Raw genomic sequence first — 19,478 nt, 5'->3', positions numbered from 1 at the left:
AAGGCGCATGAGAGTAACGTAACTGGATTCTTTCTCCTCTTTGTAGCTAAGGTGGTGCCTCAGCAGATCACACACACTTCTCCTCGGATCCAACCCGATTACCCTGCAGAGAGGAGTAGCCTGATTCCCATTTCAGGCCATCGAGCCTCTCCGAATCCTGTGGCCATGGAAACCCGAAGTGACAATAGGTAGGAAGGAATGTGTCCCATTGTGTCATGTTGTCCTGATTTTCAGTAAAACACATTGTCCTACAAATACGGCATATATTTACTTATTTTCAAATTTCCCCCTGAAGATAATACTTTATGTCATTTCCATTTCAGTTTATGAAAATGTGCTGTATTTATTCCATCATTCTCCTTGACACGGGTCTTCTCCTAGTATCCACTTGTTTGATTTGCATATTTCTGTTTGATTTACTCTGAGAGTAATGGTGGCGGCATCGTGACCCTTCATCCCTAAGTATTTCCATTTTCACCTCCAGAGAGCAAAGCTGTTCTTTATGTAACCACAGTACGGGTATCTGAAACAATCCTTTAACTTTCCATTCTGTTTCACACGTTGACATTTTTGAGGAGTACAGATCGGCTGGTTGTTTTTGTAGAATATTCTTCAGTTTGGGCCTGTCAGATTGGTCCTCGCAGTTAGATGCTGGCTGTGCATTTTGGGAGCAAGTACCACTCAGGTGTGGTGGTGGTCTCACTGGTGCCACATTGGAGAGCTCACGCTGTTCCAGTGTCAACATTCCTTACTTAGTGAGGGTGACGTCTGCCGGATTTTTCTACTGTAAAGGTGTATTCTCCTTTGTAAGTAACTAATCTGTGCCGACCTACCTGAAGACTATTAATATCCTCTCCCCCGTAAGCTTTCACTCAGTGGTTTTATCATCTGTGGATGATTCTTGGCTGAATCAGTTGATGCTTGTTGCTATCCGATGGTTGCAACATGGTGACTTTTTCCATCACTTCCACATTTATCCGTTGGCATTCCGAGGTAAAGAAGTTTACTCATCTCTGTCCCCATTCATTTACTGTGTTGTGTGTTTTATTTTTTAAAATCAGCATGAGCTCATGGATTTGGTTTCCTTTACTCCATGACTGTCATCTGTTTAGGTGCTCAGATCGTTTCCAGTTTAGTCTCTGGGAGCCCTTTCATACCCTTCCTGTGGGTCTGCTGTGCCCTGGTCGTTCTCGCCCTTCCTGCCTCCTCAGCACAGCGAGATACTGGCGGCTCCCCCTACACTTGATCTGTCTGAGCCCTGGAACCTGCCATCCCTCTAAGGAGCGCTGGCTCCTTCTCATCGTTTAGAAGCCACAGTCTAGGTGTTAGCTCTGTGTTGTTACTGGATTGTCCTTTCTCCTGGCCCTTCCAGCAGGCAGAGGTAGGAGGGACATAGCATTTTAAAAACCAGTACATTCTGGTGCTTCTGGTTCAGCCTCCTTACCTGCCCCCATTCCAGATTTGTATCTCCCTTCTTCCAGTGAGAACCTGGTGAAGTGCACTTGAAGTGATTTCAGAATTGGATCATTATACGTATTCTTGTTTGATTATTATTGTACATAGAAATGCTTAGTAAGTTTCTGTATACTGGCCATGTGTCCACCCAGTTTAGCTGCCTGTTAGCTCTGAAAGTTTGTAGATTCTCTTGGCTCTCCTATGTGGATGTCTGCAAATAAAGACAGTTTTTTTGAGGGATGAGGGAGTTTTCCCATTTCCATTTTGTATACCTGTGTTTTTCTAACAGTTGGCTAGAGCTTCTGATATGGTGCTGAATAGAGCAGAGATGGCGAGCATCCTGGTCTTCTTCCCGACCTGATGGAAGTTCTTCTGAAATTTCATTACAGGTTTTGGTAGATATGATTTCCAGTTTGAGGAACAAAGTTTGTTTCTATTTCTGCTTTCTTAGGCATGTATATCATGAATAAGTATTGAACGCTGTTACTTTTTTTGGTATATCTTTTGTAAAGTTTCCAACAATTGTTCTCTTTTAATTTTTTACTGTGATATAAAACATTAATAGAAATTCTGATATTGAAGCATTCCTATCCTCCTGTGATAAATCTTACTTGATCATGATGTATTTAATTTGATATTGTACTTAATTCAATTTATTTAGGAATTTTTGTGTCGATGTAGAAAGTGAGATTTGTTTATAATCTTATCTCACACTCCTTGTCCAGTTTTGGTATCAAGGCTATGTTAAGTTCAAAAAATAAGTTAGATCTCTTTTCTCATTTTTCTGGTCTCTGAATCAATTTGTGTAAGTTTGGGATTATCTGTTGTCTATATGTTTGATAAAATTAACCAGTAAAAGCAATCTGAGCTTAGAGTCTTTCATGTGGAATTGAACAGGGAAAACTTTTGATTACTGAGTTGTTTTTTTTTAATTTTTATTGGGGGGGTATTAATTAGATTTATTTATTAAATTTTTTTTAAGATGGAGGCACTGGGGATTGAACCCAGGACCTTGTGCATGCTAAGCACACGCTCTACCGCTGAGCCATACCCCACCCCGATTACTGGTTTTTTTTGAGTCCACTTTGATAATTATTATTCTATATATTTTTTCACATTTATTGATATAATTACTTATAGTATCCATTTATTTTTTTAAATATTACTCTCTCCAAGTCTGTGTCCTTTGGTATAATGTTTGGGGGACAATTTGGGAAATGTTGGGTGGTGGTTAAAAGTGTGAGGAGGAGGATGATGGGGGTAAGATCATCTGAAGGTGAATAGGAAAATAGACCGTTTGAGTTCATATTGTCTGTGTTTCATCTGTAGACCGTCTGTTCCTGTTCAGTTCCAGTACTTTCTGCCAACGTACCCACCTTCTGCATACCCACTGGCTGCTCATACCTACACCCCAATCACCAGCTCTGTGTCCACCATTCGCCAGTATCCAGGTATGAGCCCCACTGTGAAGATGACTTTTAACATTTTAATTTTTGCAAGCAGTGAGGTGGAAATTGATCACTGAGTCTTTTGAGTATGGACTTAATTACTCTAACTTTCGTTTTCAGATGCAGATAAGGCTAAAATCTGAAGCTTTAAGATTATAAATCACCATCTCAGTGACCCATAAAAGGTTGTTACTTACTGGTGATATTCGCATGATTTTATCCCACCCCTAGGATAATTATGTTAACAGTTTTTATTATCCCTTAAAATGATAGCACAGTTGAAATGAGCAAAGCTGTACTCTTAGGGGCTTCTGTTGTTTTGTGGAATATTTGTTGCATTTTTGACGTTAGTCTAGGTATGCTCAACATTCACCATCCAGATGTGTGTTCTTTTTGCCAATCCAGAATGAACAATCCTTAAACCTCAGAGTCTGTATAGTGTTTTCCTGTGGAACCCTCAGCCCACTTTAGGTGGAAGAAAGCCAGATGGTTCAGGCTGTGGCTCTCGCCTCTCTGCTGTGCGGTCCAGGACCACAGCCTGGCCATACAGGCCCTTGAGCCTTTGAAGGGGGACCTGGCACGGAAGGAGAACTGAATTTTTTGTTTTACTTAATTAAAAGGAGAGAATCTTCAAATATGTGTGGAACAGCTTGTGATGCAAAACTACTGTTTTTCAAAATTGTAGATTTTATGGAATCGAGGTACAAATCAAATACTTCTGATAAAAATTTAGTATCTGAATTGAGATGCATTTTAAGAGTAAAATGTACCCTGAATTTTGAAGATATAATATGGAAAAGAGAATGTAAAATATCTTACTGATAATTTTCGTAGTGATTATGTTTTGAAATGATAATTTTTGGATATATTGGGTTAAGATATATCATTAAAATTAATTTGACCTGCTTTTTTACTTTATTAACATGGCTATTAGAAAATTGGAAATTCTGCGTATGACTTATATTTCCATTGGACAGTGCTAGTCTAAAACTTTCAAACGGTAAGGTATTAATATTTTTTTAATAGACTGTATTTTTTTAGAGTAGTTTCAGGTTTACAGCAGAATTGAGCAGAAAATACAGTTCCCACACAGCCCTCCCCTCCCACACATGTGTACTCCACTACCCTCAACATCCCTCATCAGTGTGGCATATTTGGTACAATCGATGAACCAACATGGGCACATTTTTATCAACCTAATTCCATAGTTCACATTAGGAAAACACTAAGGTATTTAAATAGCTTTGAAAACAGGTTCCTCCGTCGCTGCATTGTTTTGGTTTTCTTTTGTTTTGTTTTGTTTTGTTGTATTTTGAGGGGCTTTTTTTGTGGGGATGGCTATTTATTTTTCAAAACTCCCCCAAGTTTTATTTTAATTTTTCCTCTAGTGTGGGAAAAGAGCTAAATTCTGACTCTTCTGTCCTGTTTTGCTGTACCTCAAAGTGATAACATCTTTTTAAAGGAGATTTGTAACAGCGTTCTTTATTAACGATCTTACAAAGATAAAATCATGTTTAATTGATTGTTGCCAGAAGTAGGATGCAAAAAGTGTCATAGAAGCATATTGACAATTAAGAAGTAAATTTCATGCTCTAAGTTTGTGTGTGTGTGTTTGTTACACGGATTGCTTAAAGTTCTTTTTTTTTTTTTTTTTTTGTGAGGGTGATAATCAGGTTTATTTATTTATTTTTAATGGAGTTCTGGAATTGAACCCAGGACCTCATACATGCTAGGCACACCATTTTATATCCTCTCCATCGCGCCCCGCACAAGCCCCCCCAAAAATTCTTAAGTCTCCTTGTCAGTAACAGCACTTGACTTCAGGTTCCTTTGTCCACTACTTGGGCCAATTGATGCTTCTATAACAATGCAGTCAGTTTGCCTTTCTGGAGAAATATTTCATGGCCAATATGTGTGTCTTGGAATGCTAACCAACTGGAAAGGATTTACAGCCTCTCTCTTGAGCTCCAACCAACCATGCAGACACTCCTGCTTTATGCAAACGTTTATTGTGAAAATCCATCATAAGACCCCTGTCTACAGTGTTGGGGGATCTGCCAGTCATCTCTTTCTCCACATTATTCTTTTTCCAAGTCTCTCCTTTCACCCCTGCATTAGCCCTGCTGGACACTAATACAGAAAAATGAGTAAGACAGTCAGTAACACTTTATTCCTTCCAGTACCAGTACTGCCATTGTTGGGCAGAAGAGAAGTGATACATTATTTCTCAGACATACAAATCTATACATGGAAAAACACAAATGAAGAATGATTTATTAACTGGCTTACAGTGTCTTATTTTCAAGTGTTATGGATTCATTAGCTCATTTTAAAGCAGATGTCTTCAAGCCATGAAGAGAACAGGAAAATTTGTATACAGTAGGCTCTGATCTTGTCAAATATGAGATTACTCTAATACATAGTTTATGATAGATTAGAATCGTTGTTCACGGACTCTCGTTGCTTATAAAGACAGAATCTTCTTGGTTTCTCAGTTATAAGTTAAATAGAGAGGTGAATATATAATTGTGAATGTAGATACGTAATCTACAGTTTGTAGGAGCCTTCGCATATTTTTTCTGAAATTTCACTTGTTTCAGAGATGTCTTCCATTTCATTCATTCATTTATTCCTTCATGCATTTATTAATGCATTCATTCCACAGGTATTTATTGGAACCCTACTGTATGTAAAGTCCTGTGCTAGACTCTATTTTTAAAGTTGACTTTTAAGCAGATGTTGCTTTCAACACCTTAGAGTCTAGTAGGGAGATTAGACATGAAGAGATATTATAAGGTGCTAAATCCCAAAAGAGAGGCTTTGATGACTGAGAAGAAGTCTTTTGTGTTTGTTTTCTTTCCACAAATACTGAGAAATCCCTTCTTTTTTGTTGCTTCCTGGAAAGGTTTTTGTTTTCAATTTTGTGGTGGTTGAGTTCATTTGTTTTTAACATACACAGTAGCTGATATGTTTGCCTGACAGGAAAAGGGAAACTTGATTATTCTCTGACGTCAGTGGATATTATAGAATTTAAAACCCACAATTACTATATTTCAGAAATGCCTGTGATAGCGGTTCTATCAGTTAAAGGGAAGATTCCTGACCTGGAGCCATGGATGTATCAGAAGTTTCATATTAACTATGCACACAGTTGTCTGGCTTACATTTGGCATTTAATAAATGATTGCTTTTTTCTGGCTTTAATGCTGTTTCTAGTAATCTGCAGAAAGATCATATCGAATTGGTAGGAAGTAAGGAGGGAAAATCCATGATATGTAGAGTTTTATGGAGTACTTTTTTAAACTGAAGATTCAGGTCTTGAAAAGTGGAAAAATTCTGATTTTTTGCAGGGGATGGGGGTAATTAGGTTTTTTTATTTATTTGTTTTTCTTATTGAGGTACTGGGGCTTGAACCCAGGACCTCCTGCAAGCTAGGCATGCATCCTCTCTCTGAGCCATACCCTCCCCCCTGAAATATTCTATTTTGATTTTAGTGTTTTTCTCCTTATACAGACCATGTCTAATCAGAGCTGACATTCTTGTCCCTTTTTGCACCATTTTCAGTTTCGGCTCAGGCTCCAAACTCTGCCATCACAGCTCAGACTGGTGTTGGGGTGGCATCTACAGTCCACCTGAACCCCATGCAGTTGATGACAGTGGATGCATCTCATGCTCGACACATCCAGGGGATCCAGCCAGCCCCCATCGGCACGCAGGGGATCCAGCCGGCCCCCATTGGGACCCCGGGAATACAGCCAGCACCAATTGGCACACAGGGGATTCACTCGGCAACACCAATCAGCACACAGGGACTTCAGCCTGCGCCAATAGGGACCCAGCAGCCTCAACCCGAAGGAAAGACCTCAGGTAATTTTAATTTTTGGCTTGGAAATTGATATGAAAGAAAGAGGTGCACTGGATTTAAATCAAGGGTCTGCCACATGCTGGCTCTGTGGCCTCGGGTAATCTTGCTCAGCCCTGGTCTCTTTGTAACATGAGTTGCTTAGAACTCACCTGTCAGGGTCACTGCAGTTACTAGAAATTACAGTGATAAAGAGCCTACTACTATGCATTTGCACGTGGGAAGAAGCACTTGAAAAGAGCTCTGAGTTGAGAGAGTACATTTACCTTATAGGAGAGCATTCTCATTCCATTTTAAGTTACTCTTTGGAGTTGTATGTAACACTGTGAAGTTAAGATAGACTGAAATGTTGGTAACATTACTAGGGACGGAGCAGCAGTGGTATTTTACCAAAAAGCCGTAGGAGAATGTTTCTTGAAGTCTACTGTGTACTCTGTGTAACTTGTCTCATTTATTAGTAATCACGAATGTAGGGCAAAGAGAACTGGTTATTGATCGTGCGTCAGTGGACTCTGTGACCTCCCTCTCTGCCGTCTGCTTTTAGATAGTGCACACTGTGCTCTTATTCCTTACCTTCTTGAAATCAGGACAGTCACACACAGGGAATCTTAATTCTGGTGGGCTGGTGGTTTTTATGTGACCTCTTTGTCATGTCTCTTCCATTCCCTCTCTCCATCCTTCCTTCTTGCCCTCTCTGTGTCCTCCAGCAGTGGTGTTGGCAGATGGAGCCACGATCGTAGCCAACCCCATCAACAGTCCGTTCAGCGCTGCCCCAGCAGCGACGACGGTGGTGCAGACCCACAGCCAGAGCGCCAGCACCAGCGCTCCGGCCCAGGGCTCCTCCCCACGGCCAAGCATCCTCCGGAAGAAACCCGCCACGGACGGGTGAGTGGACCCAGTGCTGCCAAATGACACCTCTGGTTCTGGATAGAATTGGTGTAAACAGTAGGCACTCGTCCAGTGCTGAGAGCAGACTCTAATTTCTCGCCTCCTGTGTTGTTTTTAAATTTCCTCCAACATAACTTGACTGCAGGCTTGTTCAGCAGAGCCTCGCCACGCTCAGGCTGTGGGATGGTAAGAATCCGAGAGCCAGTTGGGTGTCAGTTGTGAGCATCTGTTGCGTAGTTCTTAGGAGTTCTCTCGGGTTCGGAGAGTTTAACCCTAGAACCCTGAAGTACTGAACTCTAGGCTTGTCCAGCTTGCACGTTCATGTGTATTGTATACTTTTCCCTCTTCATCCCTCTTTCCAGTTCACTTCTCCCTTTTGGCTGACACAGCCCTGGCAGTTGAACTTAATTAACTCTGTTGACAGCCAGTGAGAAGAGGGCTCTACGCTCCCTCAGGGGTCCATCTAGCCCAAGGGGAGGAGCTAAAGATACCAACACTTTTTTGTCTCCAGGGCTGTGGAATTTCACGATAGTTTATCGCGGTGCGTCTGCCAGCTGACCGGCACAGTCTGCTGTCCTCAAGCAGCTCCTCCCGGGCAGCTGTGCCACCCCTGCTGCTCCCTGAGCTCCCCCAACCCATGTCCACCCTTAGCTAATGCGCGTGCTGCCCACGTTCTTGAGAAAATAGAAGCAACCAGGAGAGAACTTGACAGGCTTTGGCTGTCACATCTCACATCTCACCCGCCAGCCTCACCCCCACTGGGCCTTCCCATCCCTCAGCCCCGTGAGCTCTCAGGGCCTTTCCCACCTGCTCCCGCCCTTCTCCCCCTTCCTACTTGGTCAGTTCTTTCTCTAGTGGATCAGCCACACAGAGTATCAACATGCCGATGTTTCTTCCATCATTTAAGAAAAATCTTTCTATGGAGCCACTTCGTCCCACTGTCTGCCCTCAAGTTGCCCCTATTTACAAAGAGTAGAAAGGAGTTGTCTCTCTTTGTGAGCTCCACGTCTTCTTCCAGTGTCTCTTTCTTCCAGCATTTTCACTGGCGTGTAGAAAACTGCACAGATAGTGTACAGAAGGCGTAATGAGTTAGCACAAAGCGAACACCACATGCAACCGCTCCGTAGGTCAGGAAACACCATTACTAGCATTTTCTCCCAAAGGTTACTAACCAGTTTTCCTTTTTATCCTGTGGATTTGTTTTGCCTTTTTTTAAGCTCCCGTAAAATCACATATTATACTTTTTTGTGTGTGAGCCCGTCTTTCACTTGGTTTGTGCAGTACATCCATGTTACTGGATGTGATTGTAATTTTTTTATTGCTCTATAAAATGCCCTTGTATGTATAAAAATAGCATAGTTTATCCATGGAGATTTGGGTTGTTTCCAATATCTGGCTGGAATGTTATCCTGAACATCTTTGTGCATCACCTGGGAGGCATCCATAAATGCTTTCGTGTTGTGTGCAGGGAGGGGACTTGCCGGGAGGTAGGCTGTGCTCGGGTTCAGCTCTGGCAGGTGATGCCCACAAGTTTGTGCAGGTGTCTGTATTTACACTCTCACCAGCAGTGGGGTCCGTGCCTTACACCACCAGCACTTGGTGTTTGGCACTCTTTAAGTTTGGTCATTCTGTGGGTTTATAATGGTGTATTTCATTAGAGGTTTGAGGGGGCCTTTCCTTGTTTTCGGGGCGGTGAGTGGTGTGGACTTGGTCTTGTTTTTAATTGAAGTACAGTCAATTACAATGTGTAGGTCTTGCTTTTTTGTTACTTTCTTACTGTTTATTAATTTAAATTTTAATTTTAAATTTGTTCATTTAATCTTGTTAGTTTCCTTCTGTTGTGAGAACTTTAAACATAATACAGACTTGACCATATGAATTTATACCCCTCATCCAACTTCGGACATTCACTTACCAACTCATGTTTGCCTATATACCTCCCCTCTCCTTCCTACCATGTTATTCTGAAGCAAATCCCAGGGAACTTGTCATTTCACTTATATATATTTCTGCATGTGTTTGTTAAGAGATATACACACACACACAAAAAAAGCAAAAACCCCTTAATGTTATCAATTATTTAGTCATTGTGCAAACTTCCAGTGATCTCAGATGTCACAAGTTTTGTTTTCTTTTACATTATTTATTTGAGTCAGTGTTCAGATAAGGTACATGCATTAAGATTAATTGATATGTCTATTAAGACTCTTCTAATAAAGAAGTTTCCTCCATCTCTTTTTTTTCTTTCAATTTATCTGTTGAAGAAACTTGGTCTTTTGTCCTCTAGACTTCTCTAGAGCTTTTTCTCTCCCCCACTCTCTCCCTGAGCTTAGTCATTTGAATCCCCATTGTACTGGTTTCCTAGACTGCTCTAACAAGTTACCACAAGTTTGGTGACTTAAAACAACAGGAATTTATTCTCACAGTTCTGGTGGCTGGAAGTCTACAACCAGCGTGTCGGCAGGGCTGGTCCCTTCTGAATGCCCTCCGGGAGAATCCCTCCCATGCCTCTCCCAGTTCCTGGGGGCCCTTGGCAATCCTTTGAGTTCCTTGGCCTGTGGATGGACCAGACCACACCGGCCTCTGCTTCCGTGTTCACGTGGCCTTCCCTCCGTGTCTGTGTGTAGCAAACCTCCTCTCCTCTCTGTTACAGGGGCACCAGTCTTTGGATTTGGGGTCTACCGTAAATCTAGAGTGATCTTACCTCAAGATCCTTAACTTAATTACATTGCAAAGACCCTATTTTTTTACATTCACAGGTACCAGGGATTAGGACTCGGACATGTCGTTTTAGGGAACACAATTCAACCCACTGCCCCCTGAAACTAGAAACTGCCTAGTTCCACGTGTTATTCTCTCCTCCACACTTTCTCTTAACCTGTTACTTGGATCTAAAGGTTTGGTTAGGTTCGCTTTTTCTTCCCCTCTTGCCAAGACTCCTTCATCAGCGGTGGTTTAGTCTTTTACTGGGAGAACTATGCTGTCTGGTAGTGGGTCACCCTTTTTGAGATGCTAGCCGTCTTGATGGTGCGCGTCTGGATCTGTTAGTGACTAGGCGTTGCAGGAAGGTAGATTCTGGTTCCAGCCATCTTCTCTCTTTTCACCACCCTGCCCAAACAAAATACGTCAAGCTCGCGTATGACTTTCACGTTGCTAAACCCCAGGAGTGAGTGATCATTCTGAGCCCCGCGTGGCCCCTCTGCTCCCTGGCACAGTTGATGACCAGCTGCCTGGTCAGCTCTTTTCACTCAGCTTTAGGAACTTGCTCAGGTCACTATAAATACACAGATCTGATAATGATTATAAATGCTAAATGGATTTATTTTTGTTTGTTTTTTTGCGTTTGTGGAGGGGAGGCAATTAGGTTCATTTATTTTTTTCAATGGCGGCGCTGGGAATTGGACCCGGGACCTCGTGCGTGCTAAGCACGTGCTCTACCACTGAGTTGTACCTTCCCCTACTAAATGGATTTAAACTTTACTGTTAAGTAGAAAGGAGATGCTAGAAGAAGCAGGTAAAAGAGTCACAGCAGTGGGGACGGAGAGTGGGGAGGGCTGGGGAAGGGATCTGCTATATGTCATCAAAAGCTGTTCAGTTCTCTTTGGCTTTTTACATAAGGTGCCTTTATTACTTTGATTAAAGTTTTTTTTTTAAATACCTAGCACTGTAGTGCGACACAGCGAAAGCGCTGCGTTGGGCCGGCTCTGCTTGGCAGATGTGTGGTTCTCCTCCTTCACTGCCCTCGGACTGTTGTATTCCGGGTTTGTCTCTCGTCTCTTTCAGGATGGCCGTGCGGAAAACCCTCATCCCTCCTCAGCCTCCGGAAGTGGCCAGTCCCCGAGTGGAGAGCTCTATGCGGAGCACGTCCGGGTCGCCGAGGCCTGCAGGGTGAGTGCACGCTTAGGGCGGGAAGGGGCTGCTGCACATGACAAGGTTCCCATAATTTGCCTGTGTGCGTCTTTTTATAACCACTTTCTAGCTGCATGATCTGGACACGTCTCTCAACCTCTCTGATCCTCATTCACCTCATTTATCAAATGGTCATACTCACGACATCTGCCGCAGAGGATTCTTGTGTATTTAAAGCACTTAGAGCTGGCCTCCACAGTAAAGACCCAGTTACTGTTGCTGTCAGAAATGGCATCGTGACAGTAGTTAATACATGCTTTTTTCTTTTATTTAGCCTTTATCTTCTTGATTCTAAAAGTAATATTTTGGAAAAGAAAATGAGACAGTATAAAAATATTTTAAAGTACGGGGGGGGTGGTATAGCTCAAGTGGTAGAGCACGTGCTTAGCACGCACTGTCCTGGGTTCAGGCCCCTGTACCTCCTCTAAAAATAAATAAATAATAAAAACCTAATTAAACCCCCCAAAAAAAAGTTAGTCAAAAAAATATATTTTAAAGTACAAAGTGAAAATCATTGTCCTGTTCTCCACCCATCTCTCCAGTCCCACTCCTCAGAATAATATTGGTTGGTTAAGTTCTGTTAAGTATCTTTCCACATCTTTTTTTTTTTAACATTCACAGGTAGATACGTTGATAGATTCTTGAAAACAGAATTTTGTTGATGGCTTGTTTTATATATTGCATTTTTTACTTATGTCAGGAATAGCTTACCATATTCATGAATTTATAGCTACTTCTTCATGAAACTTCATTCAGAAAAAAATTACGAACGCCACTTGGGTGCCGAGTATCATTTTAGAATCTGGGATATGAATGACTAAAGCAAATTGTTCTCCTTCAGCTTACTACCTGTGGAGCATAGAGAAATAATAAGTATATGAAGACAAAGACGGCAGCGTAAAGGGAGTATAAGTGATGGGGGGAGGGGGCAATGGTTTCCAGAAAGGCTGCTGTGAGCCGAGGTTTGAAGAGCATGAAGGATGGAGCCACGCGCTCCTGGATGTCAGACTGTGTCAGGCAAAGGAAGGAGCAGGGCCCAATGTCCTGCTGTCGGAGACCCGCAGCCATCACTGCACACTAGTGCAGGAGCGTGAGGACAACCACGCACACTGGAAGTGTGCACGGTTACTTAGCATTGTTCTGTGACTTTTAAACGAGGAGGAGAGTTGTACAAAATGGTTCAGAGATGTAACTGAGGGCCAGACTATGTATGCAGGGCTTTGTGGGCCATTCAGGGTCCTGTGCACATTATTCTGAGCAAGACAGAGAGCCATCACTGGGCGGGGGCACAGGAGTGATGTGATTTGACTTATTTCTGAAAGGATTGTTCAGGCTGCTGTGCTGAAAATGAACTGCGAGAAGGCAAGAGTAGAAGCAGTAAGACCAAGTGTGAGGCAATGAAGCCTTAGACTGCCTTAGTGGCTTGGACCAGCATGGAGGTAGTAAGTCTGAAGAGAGTTCACGTTCCAGTTATGTACTGAAGGTACAGCTGTCAGAATTTCTGATTGGGTGGAGAGAAAGGTAGGGAGGGAGTCAAGGATAGCTACCAGTTTTTGCCTGAGCATCTGCAGGTAAGAAATTAGCCCTCCTAAAGTGAGGAGACCTGTGGAGTAGCAGAGGGGAAGGAAATCAAGAGTTTGGTTTTGAACAGTTTATTTTGAGATATCCAAATGGTTAGACATCTCAGGCGGCGATGTCAGGAGCGTAGTTGGTTATATAATTCTGAAGTATCTACAGTTCTGGAATTGAAGATCGAGGTCCATGCTGAGGGGTAAGATTTGGGAACGAAAGCAGGTACAGGCACACCTTGTTTTATTGCGCTTCGCAGAAAGTGTATTTTTTCATATATTTAGGTTTGTGGCAGCCCTGCATCAAGCAAGTCTATTGGTGTCTTTTTTTTTTCCAGCATTTGCTCACTTTGTGTCTGTGTCACATTTTGGTAATTCTCACAGTATTTCAGACTTTTTCATTATTATTATATCTGTTATGGTGATGAGTGATCTCTGATGTCACTGCCGTGATTCCCTGGGGTCACAGATTATAGTTGGCTTTTATTAGCAACGAAGTATTTTTTTAATTAAGGCATGTATGTTGTTTTTTTATGCATAATGTTATTGCACACTTAGTAGATTACAGCATAGTGTAAACACAAATTTCACATGCACTGAGAAACCAAAAAATGTGTGCACCTCATTTTACTGTGATACTCACTTTATTGCAGTGGTCTGGGGGCAGACCACTGCGTTATCTCCGAGGTATGTTGTGTAAGTGCTTTTAACACCGTGAGAGCAGGAAAGATCCACTGATCACGAGTGTAAGTAGAGAACAGAAGTGGTGTGAGGACCAGCGCATAGGACAGACCATCTTTAGAGGTCGGGAAAATGCAAACCCAGAAAAGGAGACTGTATTCCTACACTGTGTGATGTTCTCAGCTGTGTTGATGCCATCCTTAAGTCCTCAATTAATGAACATGTATTTCCATTTATCACTGTAAAAGCAATACTGCGGTGAATCTCATTGTTCTATCGTTGAGTCCCTTTGCAGACATTTCCCTGGGATACATTTCTGCTTGTTTTGTTTGTTTTATGAGGGGGAGGTAATTAGGTTTATTCGTTGATTTCTATTTGGAGGAGGCATTGGGTATTGAACCCAGGACCTCGTGCATGCTAAGCATGCACTCTACCACTTGAGCTATCATACCCTCCCCCCAGGATATATTTCTGGAAGGAGCATTGATGGGTCAAAGGAAATGTGCAGTTTAAATTCTGATTTCCAATCACTCTACTGCCTTTTTACATTCTCATAAAATGTATGTTCCCATTTTCTCCACATTCTTGCGAATGCTAGATAGGAAATTTTACAGATGTTATACATTATCTTCCATTGTTTAAAATGTTTTTTCTTAAAACAAAGTAGCATATGGAGTGACTTTTAAAGTAGTAAAAAGAAAAAAATGCATTTCTGAAGGTGAAGAGCACAGTAAAGTACAGAAGTACATCCCTCATGAGCAGCGTGTGCAGAAACGTGGGTGAGGAGGGAGACGCCTTCCTGGGCTTAGGATGGTTCAGAGAAGTTGTGGGGGTCGGGCCCCACACAGGTACCCACGCTGGCCCTTTCTGCAGTAGGCCCTTTCTGTTTCTGTGGCACCGGGAAGGAGAGAGCATTTGGACTGCGGAAACTACCCAGCAGAGAGAGCAGTCCTCATGCCCACACGCCCAGGCAAAGAGGATGTCATGTAAATGGCTGTTGTTTGCAACAGCCCGGCTCACTCACTGATGAGTAATAACAGACGGATTGATGTGAGGATAACTAACAAGTCGGAAAAGAGCAGCAGTATAGACTCATTCATTCAGTAAGAACGCTCGCCAGAAAAGCGCTTACAGGGGACGGGTGACATTTGTAACAAACTATTTGACTACGAACATGAATTACTTAATGAAATAACCACCGCTTCTATGAAGGAAAACACAAAGATGAAATGCAAAGACTCCCAAGAAGAAATGACAAAGAGATGACACACGAGTTGACAGAACTCAGCAAAGATCTGGAAGAAACCATCAGAGAATGAAGGCGAAATTACAACAGAAAATGCTGTAGGCGTAGAGGGTAGAAATGAAAAAAGTGAACAGAAATTTTAAAAGAAACAAAGCACAAGCCATGTAGGACATACTATGATACAAGTAAGATCAAACACGTACATGTCACATCTCTGAAATCAATATATAACTTTAAATTGATTGCATGGTAATACTCTGTCATTAATTAATGTATTTTTAAGTGGTACCCAAAAATATCAGTGTGTTGTGTGGTGCTGGCAATTTTGATTCAACAAAACACTGAACTGGAGTGGTATTGTGCAGAGATGGCCATGGATGGATTAAAGGAAGGAGGGAGAGCCTGCTCAATACATCTTCTGAAACGTGTCAATACTGATTCAAAACAAAACATTAAGGAAAGTTAAAGTATTGTAAAACAGTAGACTTAGAAAGTATATCCAAAAGCTAGCCAAATATAAAAATTGAGTTTTAGAAGAAGTTACACAGCACTACAAGGCTTCTGCTAACGTCAGCTTAGGTTTTCCTAGCCAGTCACTGAGTCATCCTCCAACTCTCCACCAAACCTATAGAGAAACTCCAAATACAGGTTGCCCTGTCAGGCCTCTGTCAGTTTCATTTCTTCTCGATGACATCCCTCCAGTCTGCACTGGCTGCCCTCTAGACTTGCTGCCCAGCTCAGCTCGTGTCCCATGTGCCTCCTTTGTCTGTGCTGAGTTCCCGTCAACCCAGCACCTGGAGCCCATTTACTTCCTCTTAGTTTGTGAGAGCATATCTTCTGTAGCAGAGAAAGAATACGTATTTTTCAATTCTGTAATGTCCACCTGGTTCTTTTTATAGTTTTGATCTCTTCTGATCTCTTCACTGAGATTTTTCTATTTTTTTCAAGCGAGTATGTAATTGCTTCCTGAAACATTTTTAAGCTACCTGTGTTAAACTGCTTGTCAGATAGTTGCCACGTCATTCATCTCTTATTCAAGTTGTGGTTTTCCTGGCTCTTGATTGGGCGAATGATTTTCTGTTTGGGCCTGGACATTTTAGGTATTATGAACGCTGGAATCACAGTGGACCCTTGAACAATACACGTTTGAACTGCACAGGTCCACTTCTACACGGATCTTTTTCAGTAACCACGTCCTAGAATACTGCACTACGCTACTAGAGATCTGTAGTTGGTTGAATCTGCAGATGGAGCACCTCGGGTATGGAGGGCCGATCATGAAGTTCTATGTGAATTTTCCACTACACAGAGGTAGTGCCCTAACCCCGACGTTGTCCAAGGGTCAGCTGCATATACAGCTTTGTTATGGCTGTCCTCCTCAGCTGGGGGAGGGAGCATTGCCTTACTAGCACCAGTGTGGGAATTGAAATCCAGGCTCCCTGCTTGGGCCCCTTTGGTACAGCTTTAGGAGTGGGATGGGGGAGGATTAAGGTGTGTCGTTACAGCCTGGCAGGTGTGGAGGTCTGGGTCCTCCACAGCCTTTGCCAGAGTGAATGGGGGTGGGGCCACGGTGTTCCCAGGGTGTTTCACTGGAGGAGAGCCATCATTGTCTGAAAGTTCTCCATCTTGCTGAGCTGCTTCTTTCTTGGTTCATTGGTTAGAGGGAGACTTTCCTTGGGATTTCTGTCTGTCCCCTTTGATATTTCTGGGTGCCAGCTCCTCAGCACTCAGTCTGGGATACATGAGGCAAAAAGGAAATCCAGGGAACTCACTGCTGTGTCACTCGAAGGATCCTGAGGTCCCAGCCGGTCTGTCTGCTCTTCACCTTTCAGCAGCTTTTTCGTTTTATACATAACACTTGTGACGTTTAGCTGTACTTCGCAAGAGGAATAGGAAAGTTGTATCTATGGCATCTTCCCATAAACAAAAGTCCTACCACACTCTTAGATAATATAATGACTGGGAGAATTTTTAATTGGAAATCTCTTTTGTTTGTGGGCAGTATTCTCAATTTTATCTTACAGCATTCTCTTTTTAAGTTCTTAATATGAAAATCTATAAATGTAGAGGAAAATAGAGAAAATAATATTATTCAACTAGATTTAACTATTTTAATACTTGGTCATATATTACCCTTTTTGGTGCAGTTTAATTACAGAGTTTCACTCTTAAATCCCTTCCTATGGATTTTGATAATTTAATTATGATGTGTCTAGCTGTAGGTTTCTTTTTAGTTTATCCTTCTTGGAGTTCATTGAACTTTTGGGTGTAGAAGTTTCCCCTGCTGTCTGAAGGTAGAGTGTTCCTGTGAAACCTTTTGTAAACTGAAATGGCATAAAGCAGTGAAGCAATTACCTTAGGACACATTTGCTAAGGGATGCACAGAATACATCAACATAAAGCAAAGATGCTCAGACAGTTCAGAGCAGTGGCAGCTGGATGCTGAGATGCTGAGTGTAGTTCCCAGGGAGGGAGCTCGGGGCTCACTGCCTCTAAAAAACAGCTCACTGCAAAACAAATGCTGAACGCTGTTACCACTGTTAGCCTTTTTCATGAAAGCGAAAATCCTCTTGGGATTTCTTTCAGTTAGTGAAAACAGGTACTAATGAAGGTCTATTGTAAAAGCAAAGTGGTGTAAAGCGCACTTTTGACAAGCACAGGATACCTGTATAGATTCATGCTTTTCACCAGATTTGGGGAGATTTTGGCCGTTATTTCTTCAAATATTCTTTCTGCCCCTCTCTCCTTTTCTGGAACTCCCATTATGTGTATATTAGGTTTTGTTTGTTTGTTTGTTTTTTGTTTTTTACTTTTTTAATTGAGTAATAGTCACTTTACAATGTTGTGTCAAATTCTAGTGTAGAGCACAATTTTTCAGTTACATATGAACATGTATATATTCATTGTCCTTTTTTTTTTCGCCATGAGCTACCACAAGATCTTGTTTATATTTCCCTGTGCTACACAGTATAGTCTTGTTTATCTATTCTGCATTTTAAAATCCCAGTCTGTCCCTTTCCACTCCCCACCCCCTTGGCAACCACAAGTTTGTATTCTATGTCTATGAGTTTGTTTCTGTTTTGTATTTATGTTTTGTTTTGTTTTGTTTTTAGATTCCTCATATAAGCGATCTCATATGGTGTTTTTCTTTCTCTTTCTGGCTTACTTCACTTAGAATGACATTCTCCAGGAACATCCATGTTCCTGCAAATGGCATTATGTTGTCGGGTTTTATGGCTGAATAGTATTCCATTATATAAATATATCACATCTTTACTCAGTCATCTGTTGATGGACATTTAAGCTGTTTCCATGTCTTGGCTATTGTAAATAGTGCTGCTATGAACATTGGGGTGCAGTGTCATTTTGAAGTAGGGTTCCTTCTGGATTTATGCCCAGAAGCGGGATTCCTGGGTCCTATGGTAAGTCTATTCCTAGTCTTTTGAGGAATCTCCATACTGTTTTCCACAATGGCTTTTCTTGCTTCCCTTTCCCACTCTTAATGATTTAGATGTCTTCTTTTACAATTTTGTAATATGTAATTACAATTTTTGTAATTCATGGCAGTTATTTCCTTTCCAGTTATGAGTTTCTCATTTTTGTAGCATCCTGCTTCTTTTCTGTTTAGAGTAGACCTGTCAGTATTTGTTTTAGCATGGGTTTAATGTTCTTAAACTCTTTTAGTTTTTGCTTGTCTGTGAAGTTCTTTATCTCTCCTATTCTAAAGGATAGCCTTGCTGGATAGAGTATCCTAGGCTGCATCTTTTTTTCATTCAGGACTTTGAATATATCTTGCCACTCCCTTCTGGCCTGTAGTGTTTGTGTAGAGAAATCAGCTGAGAGCCTTATGGAGGTTCTCTTGTAACTCACTGTTTGATTTTCTCTTGCTGCCTTTAGGATCATTTCTTTATCCTTGACTCTGGCCATCTTGATTATAATATGTCTTGGTGTGGGTCTGTTTGGGTTCTTCCTGTTTGGGACCGTCTGAGCCTCCTGTACTTGAATATCTGATTCCTTTAGGTTTGGGAAGTTTTCAGTCATGATTTCTTCAAATACCTTTTCAATTCCCTTTGTTCTTTCTTCCCCTTCTGGAACCCCTATTATGCATAGATTGGCACACTTTATATTATCCCATAGGTCTCTTATATTGTTTTCATTGGTTTTTATTTGTTTTTCTCTCAGCTCTTCTGTTTGGATGCTTTCTGTTGTCCTGTCTTCTAGGTCACTTATTCGTTCCTCTGCATTATCTAGCCTGCTTTGTACGGCCTTTAGGTCAGCTCTCATCTCAGCAAATGAGTTTACTAATTCTACTTGGTTCTTCTTTATAGCTTCTATTTCATTTTTGACATATTTTATATCTCTAAACACTATTTCTTTTAGTTCCTTCAGTACTTTGATCAGTCCTTTTTTGAAATCTTGAT

General features: G+C 41.6%; 1 protein-coding gene across 11 annotated transcripts in view; it reads left to right on the top strand.

Moving 5' to 3' along the window:
* SAP130 (Sin3A associated protein 130) overlaps positions 1 to 19,478 on the top strand; it is a 72,329-nt gene that overhangs the window by 28,032 nt on the left and 24,819 nt on the right. For 9 of the 11 annotated variants that reach the window (XM_032479235.1, XM_032479236.1, XM_032479233.1 and 6 more), the window contains 5 exons: positions 47 to 188; positions 2,785 to 2,906; positions 6,468 to 6,770; positions 7,473 to 7,650; positions 11,437 to 11,541. In XM_032479235.1, the coding sequence (XP_032335126.1) occupies positions 47 to 188; positions 2,785 to 2,906; positions 6,468 to 6,770; positions 7,473 to 7,650; positions 11,437 to 11,541 (850 nt within the window). The remainder of the gene's footprint in view (positions 1 to 46; positions 189 to 2,784; positions 2,907 to 6,467; positions 6,771 to 7,472; positions 7,651 to 11,436; positions 11,542 to 19,478) is intronic. The other 2 variants (XM_032479241.1, XM_032479232.1) reach the window with 1 other exon arrangement.

Source organism: Camelus ferus, chromosome 5 (assembly GCF_009834535.1).
Source record: "Camelus ferus isolate YT-003-E chromosome 5, BCGSAC_Cfer_1.0, whole genome shotgun sequence".
Lineage (NCBI taxonomy): Eukaryota > Metazoa > Chordata > Mammalia > Artiodactyla > Camelidae > Camelus > Camelus ferus.
This window is presented reverse-complemented; position numbering and strand designations above follow the sequence as displayed.